The 10,843-nt window shown below is 35.0% G+C and overlaps 1 protein-coding gene across 1 annotated transcript in view; it reads right to left on the bottom strand.

The window, feature by feature from the left end:
- Positions 1-462: 462 nt before the first annotated feature.
- The window catches only part of LOC145774425 (kelch-like protein 23), a 30,458-nt gene continuing 20,077 nt past the window's right edge, over positions 463-10,843 (bottom strand). The window contains exons 13-16 of the mRNA XM_082585675.1: positions 8,616-8,759; positions 4,507-4,662; positions 1,958-2,117; positions 463-1,618 (exon numbers count right to left, since the gene is read on the bottom strand). Of these exons, the coding sequence (XP_082441801.1) occupies positions 1,516-1,618; positions 1,958-2,117; positions 4,507-4,662; positions 8,616-8,759 (563 nt within the window). The 3' untranslated portion in view covers positions 463-1,515. The remainder of the gene's footprint in view (positions 1,619-1,957; positions 2,118-4,506; positions 4,663-8,615; positions 8,760-10,843) is intronic.

The following is a 10,843-nucleotide window of genomic DNA, read 5'->3' as shown; positions in this document are numbered from 1 at the left end:
TGGTTGCTGAGTAATTGAAAGACACTGGATACCCATTACCCAGGTTATGCTTTTAAAGTTGACCACATTGAGTGAACTTATCCTTGTGCAGAAATTCTTCACCGGCAAACCTCAAGAGCACTATACTATAGGTTACCCGACATATTATAAACTAGTTGAATAGTTGATATAAAATAGTTAATATCCAAGAATCATACAAATATTCTGGTAACCTTAGTTGGCTCTTAGTCTATATTCAATACAGACTTGTTCTATTGCAAGGTTTACATAAAACACTCATCTTAAAGTTAATCACCAAACAAAAAGCAAATAAACCAAATTAAAAGTGTAATAGTGATTTGATTGTTATTTTTGAAACTTTGATTATTCTGATGAGGACATAATGGAGTTATATCATTGAACGAAAGAAGAGCAGAAATATCAGTTACAAATTTTGATTATTACGTACACTTCTATAAGGGAATCAAGGAAAGAACAACTCAATTTGATTGGCAGCGAGCACTACGGATTTAAGCAGGCGAACATTCTCCTGCAGCATATTGCTGATATAGCGCTGAGATAGCTATGCGCCAAGGTGACCACTCTAATGCCCCAGTTAGAGCCAACCAAGTTATCTTAGCAAAGCTTTATGAGATGGATTGTATCATGCAGTGGTCTTCATCTTAACGGTGGGTAAGCAACCTATCCGCAACTATCAATAGATATTTAGATTTTGAGTAGAAGTTTAGCGCTATACATTATAGAGCTATGAACGACAAACATTAGAGTTCAAATCGAACTGTTTTGCGACAATCTCTCCCTGGATTCAAGTGTTTTTAGAAACATAACACAACAAAATGCAGCACAGCAAAGAAATTACGTAATTTATGAGTTAGTTTTCAGGGGCACTCTAGCTAAGCTAAGTAAAATGATGGAAATGGGATTAAAATACTAAGAAATGACAATTCGATCAAAGTTTTGGTTACAACACTTGCACAGGCCAATCAAATAATATGTCACTTATTGTCTCAGGAGACTTTGAGCTAATACGAGTTGGTTGAGCATGTTAGAACAGAAAATCGCTCGCATGTTATCTCTTCGCCAGGGCTAGTCAGAGGTTAACAACAAAACAATGCCTGATGAGATCAATGAAATTGACGACTACTTCTGGCTTACTCTGCATTGATATAAAACAACGTTGAAAACACAAAAAACATCGTTCTTTGTTCACAGCTCTGAAAACTGAAAAAAAGATATTCTGAAAAATAAGTTTAATTTCCACATATTAGCCTACGCTCTTTTATCGTTTTGAAACGATGATTCAACAACAAAATAAAATACAAATAATTTGTTTAATATTCTCAAAACAAGAAAATGTGCCAAACGCAAAGCGATACAAACAAATCTGCTTCTATAAAAAGGAAAGTAAAAGATTTTGAATTTCGAAAATGCAACGAATCAAGACATATCAAGATGATTCATGTTCAACATCGTAAGAATCGTCATTGATGTAATGACGCGGCCAGTTAATGACAACTATATCCCTACAATAAACATTTCTTCATTGAAAGCTTTAACATTTCCAACTACTTCCCACGTATTCTTCGCTGCATCATAAGTTTCTATTGCGTCGGTTCTTCTGTAAATTATGATCGAATAAAAAATTACAACACGAAGCAAAAATATTAAAAGACAAAACATTGTTCAAAGCTGATTGAATTAATTCAATCAAATCAACTCTGTCGTTTGCAAAAGTTGAATATCGCAAATTTGAAATATTAAAAACAAAATGGACCAAAACTTGAAATTTTACATCAGCGATGGACAGATTCAACCAAACTATGTCTCAATAAATTGTAATCCTCTCATATTAAGTTATTAGAATCTCGTATGTTTCTATTCACAGGTTGGTAGACTCCATTAATTCAACTTATTCATGCTTTCTATGCATTGATGACGTTCACAAACAACCACTCACCCTCCAGCGACATACACCATCACGTCTATGACGCATGAACCGTGGAAACATCTTGCAACGTTCATATCAGCAACATCGGACCATGCTTGCTTCCGTGGATCGAATCGTTCAACTGAAGACAGATCGGAAGACCGTCGGGACCAATTGTCATCAAATCCTCCTGTCGGAACAAGGTTTCCAAGTTAATATTCACCAATTGTATAAATATTCTGGTAACCTTAGCTGCCTCGTTGAAGCAGTGCAGACTTGTTATATTGCAAGGTTTACACCAAATAATCAACTCAAGTGAGACTAAATGGACGCAAAGTGTACCAGCCAAGATGATGAACAAACTGTCATAGCATCTGCATTGGCTTATTGAGTGAACGATTTCGAATGAGTTGCAAAATAGTTAAAATTTTGTTTCATCTTACAAGGACGAACATTCATAGCAATTTGTAGCAAAATAAGCAAATAAATATCATTTAAAAAAACACATTATTACATTTTATGCAAAGGCTCAATAAGTGACGTCATGCAATGGAAACATTTAGAAATCATAAGTGGTGAGATATCGCAATCATCTTGAATCTGCGTTATAATGACACCCAGGGTTGAGATTTGTTCTGTTCATCACTTCTTTCTGAAATCTTTAAGGTTTTCCACACAGACACTGTTTTGACAGAAATATAAACGTTTTTGCTGCATACATTTGTGTGCAGCGAAAACGTACAACAGAGTATGCTGCTGAATTCTGGTTCACTTGTTTTATTGATTTGTTACAATCGGCAGAATTCTGCTGAGGTTATTCCACTGTTGATGAATAAACAACTTCTTTCAAACAGCCTCCAAGATGAAAACTTGAAGCAACTTCAATTTGTCAACATTCCGTTTCCCGAAGTGAAGCTTACAAACCAGTTGAATATTCAAATCGTGGCAAGATCGATTATGCCGGAAACGTTTTCTGTAATAGCAACCTTCTAGCAAATCATGTATTGGTGGTGAAAGTCGATGTTTTATTTTTGGACCGAAACATTCTTTAAGTATTTATCCAGTTGGAAATGAAAAAATCAGATACACTCGCAAATGTAGAAAGTGATCTTAGAAGCTTCGAGCTGTTCATAATGGTGGACGCACAACAATTTCCTGTGTAGGCCTACTTGGCAACGACAAAGCGAATATTTCCGTTCGCAATAAGTTGAAAATTTAAGTTAGCTACTGGAATTTAATGTCAGATTTTATTTTTAAAGAATTACTGTATGTTCTTATTGAAGTTACCACCAATTCTTTATAAATTCAAGGATTTTTTTTTTCAAATAATGATTTGACAATATCTCCTCTGTCATTAGGTGCCGCAATGTAAATCACTAAACTGGAAGTTTGAAGCAAAAAACTTATATTTAGCTGTTCACGACTTTTTGTATCAAGCAGGTTTATAAGAAAATACTTAACAGTTGCAGCCTAATCATAAACTAACGAAATATGAAAGGCCACGTACCCGTGTAGTGACGTCACAATGACAGTCGTCATACTGGCAATGGTTTGTTTCAAAACTTTTCAAAGCAGAGGAAAAGTTAATGCAATGCAGCAGATGTACACATGATCAATAGAACTTGTTGAAACTATTGCAAAACTAAACAGCGAAACTTGTAAAGTTTTGATTTATTGGGATTATTTTTAGGACTTTGTGAGATTCCTGTCAAATTGATCCATGTTAGTTTGACCATTGACATCCAAGGACCATCCACATATAAACTAATAAAACTTTTCTGTTTTTTGAGAACCACCCAGCAAACTGTCCACTAGAAGCGGTTGACTGTCTCTTATTGTTAGTCTCGTCCTGTTGCTCAACACAACAAACAGTGTACCAGCCTCATTTTCGTGATCAAATATCGATTTCGCTTTTAAAGCATCTTCAGTTTGATATCGTCAAGAGCCAAACTGTCCACTAGGTTATGAAATTTAAATCGTCAAGAGCCAAACTGTCCAAGAGCAAACTGTCCACTAGGCTCATGACGATATCAAACTGAAGATGCTTTAAAAGCGAAATCGATATTTGATTACAAAAATGAGGCTGGTACACTGTTTGTTATGTTGAGCAGCAGGACGAGACATCCACATATAGGTCGCAATCCAGTGGTTGAGTAGCACTGAGTCAAGTTACAGTTGTTCTTGTGCCTGGTTAGACGTAGGGTGTCGCTAATCTATGTTTTGTCATCCTTTGTTCAAATAGCTTCTCAAAGCGCTGCACAAGCCACACTCAAAGCGCTGCACAGGCCTTGTGACGTAATCGTGTGTCAACTTACTCCAAACTGAGCTGTTCTGAATGCCACGAAGAAGGATTGTGAGTACCGGATTTGGTTTGTTTTAATACTTTTGATAATTATTTCGCTTGTCATGGAACGCAAGCCTGTATAAGCAAAAGATCCAGATACCACGCCAACGAAATGGTTAATAAAGTCAAATCTCAAACATTGAGAAAAAAGATTCTAGATGTCCTAGTTGTTACAAACAGATCAATATAAACATGGTAACAAACGTTGATATCATAATAATACAACCGATCCTACCTATTGCATAGACTTGATCGTTCAAAACAACTGCAGGGAAGCCAAATCTTTTAACTTTCATCGACGGAATTCCTCTCCACCGACCTTCTCGTGGATCCATGCGTTCCACTGTGTTCAACATCCCTCTGTTACAACCACCGACAGCGTATATCAACCCTGTTGGAGATTGATGGTTTGTTAATAATAATATTCCAATTTCATCCCCACATTTCTTTATAAATCAATGCTTAAATGAAAAAATGCAACAAAAGTGATTGTTGCGGCTGTGTCAATAATAATAATGATGAAAGGTGCGACGACTACAGGAGTGCTGCACACCAGCAACTACATCCCGTTCATTTCGCGAGCTCAAATATTTGACATTAAATATTTAATTTCCGAAAGTTTTTAAATTTGAAAAAATTATTTTCTCTTCTTTAACATAAATATAAATCAAAATAAAGTGCAACAAAGAATTTAGTTTTGCTGGAAGTTATGTAAAACATTGTCACGCTACTATGGTAGTATTGTAACTTCAACATCTTTTGATGAGCAACAAGTGTGATTGTACATACACAAATAAGTAATAAAGAATTGTAACACATCCTTATAGGCTACTGTTTCAAAAGCAGTATGGCGCCATATTTCATGACGACACAAATATGGCAATCTAGCGAAAATGTCAAACTCGGCAAGTATCAGTGACAGCATCTGCATGCGTATGTCGCCGTTCTCATGATGAAACCTGGCGAACATCATTACATACATTAAGCAGCAAAAAGAACTCAATGAGTCAATCTAGGATTGAGTTATTTTTGCATAAAAATCGATTTGATGAAAATCAAACTGTGAAGTCGAACGAAAATGTACAAATTCTCAATTTCTAACTGTGCGGCTAACTCCAATATAACGTACAAAACTGGCACTTTTTCAAATCCAAAGCTAAACTTTTAGAGTGATTAGTTTAATGATGTTTTTGGTATTTCGTCGCTTAACTACCAGAAATCGTTATTTAATTTTATACAAAAGAAACATAAAACTTGTAAGAGAGTGGCTACATATGTTTAAGCATAAAAGTGTCACATACGAAAACATCTCAAAAATAATTCACTTACTTTAATTTGACGCAAAAGATTTTGTCTTGATTTTGTTTCAAATTAAATTGCCACACATTTCGTTTTCATTGTAAATAAACGTCATTTCGAGCAAACCTAAGCTATTGTACTTCCCACTAAGTCAAAAGAACAATCATTGAGACAAAGAAATTAACTTAAACACAAAAATAACACAACCAACAAACGTGCTATTGTTCTTCGTGTTATATCAAGTAAGTCGGAATCGTGCTTTTTCCAACGATTCCGACTCCAGATACCTCACAAACCTTCCGACTCCACACAGCCCTGATAAGCTCAAATAATTCGATACAAAATTTAGACATAACAATTACTGCATGCGATATTATTTTAAGACATGGATTTTACAGAATATTCACGATTTGCTTGGAACGCTTAGCTCACAAATTATTTTAATTTTATTGAAAAAGGAAATCAAATAAGAACAGACCCAGTATTTGTTGCAAAGTGGATGATGTTAACAAAAGCATTGAAAAGTTAACTTCCGGATGAACAAACGTGCAAACATTTTGTATCTATTTCTTTTCTCGTGCTTTACTCTAACGATTTTTTTTTCACTACAAACAGTGTGTTGCACTGGAAGACTATCATTTTGCTAAGGTAGCTTCTATCTCATGTCTCCTTACGTGTAGTGAGTTGGATACACAGAATGTAAGATGCATGGTATAAATTGAACTGTTTTGTGTTGGTTTCAACTTTTGTGTGTTTCATGTTGTTCATTAAGCTATTCTTCATGTATGCAGTAGGACTGCTTGAAACAAACTTTGTCGGTCAAAACGAATCGAATTCCTTCACAAAAAGTTTTAATCCAAAACAAAGTTAAGATACATACTTTTGATTCCCAATTGGTTGCACTGAAAAACTCATGAGAACAATGCAAATGCATAGAAACAGTAGCAAAACCAAGGGACTGGGACGGTCGCAACGTCTTACTTAAGGCATGTATGACGTGAAAACAATTGGTTTCAACGTATAAAAGTGACAGATTAAGAGTAAATTGAGCAAATGCATGCAAATTGCGCATGCATTCTATTTCTCACAACACATACATTAATATACACTTTCACAGTTTGCTTCAACAACAAAGAATAATGAAACTCACTTTGGAACAATATTGATTAAAAGTATCATTGAAGCTAAAATATATTTAAAAAAATGCAAACTGAGTGACGACTTCAAAAAATCGTAAGGTATAAAGGTTTAGTTTTCAGGAAATGATTTTCATAAGCAATTCAATATCTCAAAAACATAAGCTAATATTTGATTGGCCGTTCAGAAGGCATTAAAATCGTTCAAGTATTATGGTGTCATGTACAAATTACGTTTGAAAATATGAGTTCTTATTTGTTATTATCGTTGTCCCCAATAAAGGCTTCATACCGATATAATAATGTGTAATCTAACCTCTTCTTTCTGCTTATAGAAGGCTACAACCCACAACACTTCACACAATGAGATTTTTCTTTTGAAGTCTACAAAAACTTTTGAGACTCAGGACAATATGAAAATCAATATTTGATTCAATGGACATTAGTTTGTATGTATCCATTGGGTTTCCAAAACTGTTGCAGTTCATTCTGAACATTTCCAGCTGGTGCTTTTTCAGACTATTTGTTTCTTTATATATTCTTGAAACCCAAGTGAGCAGTTTTGTCATATCCACACTTATGCTCTGTCATTGAAGACTTAGATTAAGTGAACGTGAAGACAAGGAAGCCAATCTCCGTGTCCACCTTCAAACATGTCATTGTGTGTGCCAAGGCACAATGGATACTGGATAGGTGTCGAACCGACGTCACCAGCATCGTGCAAGCGCTTTCACCTCTCAGGCACGTAGTCGATAACCAATAAGATGATTATAATGAAGAAATAAAGGAGCACAGGGTAGTTATCAATTATTTCATTTTGTGTTAATATTATTTAATGTTTAATGAAATGGCGATAAATCATTTAAAGCATGTTAATTTTTGGAGCGTTGAGCGTTCAGAGATTGTTGTGCGTATAAACATCGGACATAATTTTTTAATATCAAAATGCTAAAACTATCTCTTAAACCTAACTTCTGCAAAGTCCATTTAAACATGTTAAGCGGTATAATTTGCTTCTAAGAACGAAATTAAAAGGATTATTCGGCGAAAATTGATGACGACGATAATTACGTTTTCTTGTTTTTTAAACTATAACTGATCTATATTCTTGAACGTAATTATGTCGAGGCAAAAGGTTAAACGACGAAAGGACTTGAGCATTGTGCAGTAATGGTTGGGGCGAAACAACAGCCAAGTAACTGTGCAATAATTACAATTTATTGGAAACATTCGATTAAATGAGATTGATCAATCCCACCATGAATCGAATGGGATTGTGATCATGTTGTTGTTCTCAATAGAATAAAGAATGGTTCGTAAAACCAATGAAATTATAATGTAATGAATTACTGTAAGATCATAATATTTAATTATAAATTTGATGAATGAGTTTTACTGCATAACAGTTGTTACCGCCGCTGCTCGCCTACTTAATTTTAGTGGATAGTCTGGTAGATCAGTCGTCAACCTGTACCTAATTATTCCTGACTTGACACCCACACTGTCTAAAATACCACACTCAGTTAAACCACCAAGGGAGATGGGTAACACAGTATAATTGTGGCTCAAGCCTATGATGTAAACACTTAAAGGAATAACAGTGACCAACTTAATTCGAGTGATGAGGTTGATGAATAGATTACCAATTATTGAAACAACCACTGTCTAGTAATTAGGAGACAGCAAAATACGTCCTGACTCTAGCGATGTCAGTATCTAAAAGACAGTTCCAAAGCGACCGTGAGATGACGTCACGAGATTAATTGATCGACAATCGATAAAAAAATTAACAGTCGCAAGAACGCTCAGATTTGAAGGGGATCCGTAACAACAGTGTTGGCACCAACTATGAATGACTTCATCACAACACATTGATTACACTTATTTAATTTTTCAACAAAGTTCAAACCTCCAATGGAAGCCAAAGCATGAGCACAACGACCTTCATTCATATCAACGCTGTTGTACCATTTGTCTTCAACAAAGTTGTAACTTTCACATGAAGTCAAACCAGTGTCATCACCTTCCAAGCCACCAACAGTGAAGATCGAATCTGTTCATGTATAAACAATGATTCTCTTCAATTGTAATTTTGTTTAGAATAATTAGATTAAATAAATAACAGAAACTTAAATAAATAGATTTAATCATTTTCATAATTATTGCCAAAAGGAATACAAATTTTATATTGAACAATGCGAACAAATTTTGTTATGTATAAACGCTGGAATTAAAGCATATTGAAAATTGATTCAAAAAATTAAAATAAAAAGAATCTTGATGATTTTCTGGAAGTAGGCAGGAACGAAAAACTCACTGAGTTAAGTGGACACCTCATTACCAGAAAGTTTCATTATTCATTCAACACTAGGTGTGAGTATATGTAGATTATGCTCGCTACTTCTCTAGAAAAGATTTCCTGAAAGAGGAAAATGAGGGATGGCACAAGGTTTTTCAAAAATAAAAATAGACGACGAGAAAAAAACTAGATATTATTAATCTATATTATAGGTTATGCTTATTACATCTCTAACAAAAGATATTTAGGGGAGGAAAATCAGGGATGGAAAGAAGTTTTTCGTAAAAAAAGATAAACAAAAATTTAAATTTAAATATACTACGTCGCCCTCTATGACAGGGGCAAGCAACATTTTCAACAAGTGGGCTACTTATATTGGGCCTAAATTTATCTCCAGCAGACTAAAAGTTAACCTCTACAACAAGTATTCAAACTACCCTTTTGCTATGAACATTAGATGGAATTTCATAGCAAGTCCCATGAAAATATTGTTTTCCTACTCCACAGTGAAGACCAACCAAACACCGAGTGCGATATTTGTTGAAAGCAGATTGCATCCGTGGAGTACATTGCGCTTCCCACTAAACCAATATATTTACAAATTTTAAACCAAAAATTGTAATGTTGGTGAAGTTGACGACATCTTGGAGCCTTGATGATCAGTACAATTACAGAACTGCCTTTCGTGACCTATCACAGACCTACTTTTGTTTCTGCTAGGTAAAAGTAGGTTAGCATATATTCACAGCCTCAGGAAAAACTTTTTTTTTCAAACTGATTCCTATGACAACTTTCTCCGTACTCCATTAAACATATAAAATATCATTTTAATTATACAGACATGTGAATGCTCAAATAAAAGTTAGTGAGAAGTGCATAGAATGTTATTGTGTTTAAACAAATAATTGAGCAAACAAACGTTCCTAAATAATGAATCATATTTGGGGGAAAATGGCTGGAAAAAGAAGAAAGATTCCACAAAAACTTAAAAAACAACTTGTTCATCCGCGAGGTGCAAGTTGCCTATTCCAGCTCTACACAATGTGACTTCTGCTCACGTTAATTTTACCACAGAATGATGGGCTTTCAATGTTACATCTGACATCCACATCCATTCAAATACGTCGCCATTAAAGGAAGACAAAACCTATAATAGGAGGCAAGATAGAGGCGACCACGATGATGATACTCGTTACAATCGTTCAGATAATTTTTACGTCACTAACCTAGATATCGAGTTTATTGATTTGCAGAGTGTTTTACAAATCTATTTTATCTTTTTGGGCTTAATATCACTTATTAACATGACGTGACATAGACATATAAAACTCTATACTTTATTGTTGATACATTAATATGCGTATTGAATCCTATGCGTTGTGCTCAGCGCTTTGTGATCGCAGCCGCACGGGCGGGTGCATTGTTACACCGAATCCATTTCTTCAATGTTTAGTGCTAAGCAAGAACAAAGTTTAGTGCTAATTTTATAACGTCTCAGACACGATCCGACAAGGTATAGAACTCACGTCTACCGATCAAGAGGTGGGCATTCTATTCACTGCGCCACCAAGCCAGCGTTGCTAGCACATATAACATTGTTCTGAAAGCTAAATGGCCATCAATGTCAATTTATGTTATTGCAGAGTTTACCAGGTCGTGACGTCATAATTTGATTAGCATCTCTGCAAAAATAAAACAGGTTGGTGAAAACCGTTGGGAAAGTCAGCGCCCTTCATTACTTTAGTTTGTCATGATACCACTCAGCACTCTTTTCTGTTATTAGGTGAAAAGATTCGCAATCACTACTTCAAATAGATTTTGATGAACTTTATGTGACA

The sequence above is a fragment of the Aplidium turbinatum genome, chromosome 7, assembly GCF_918807975.1.
Source record: "Aplidium turbinatum chromosome 7, kaAplTurb1.1, whole genome shotgun sequence".
NCBI lineage: Eukaryota > Metazoa > Chordata > Ascidiacea > Aplousobranchia > Polyclinidae > Aplidium > Aplidium turbinatum.
The sequence above is the reverse complement of the archived record's forward strand: the minus strand, read 5'-3'. Positions and strand labels throughout refer to the sequence as shown.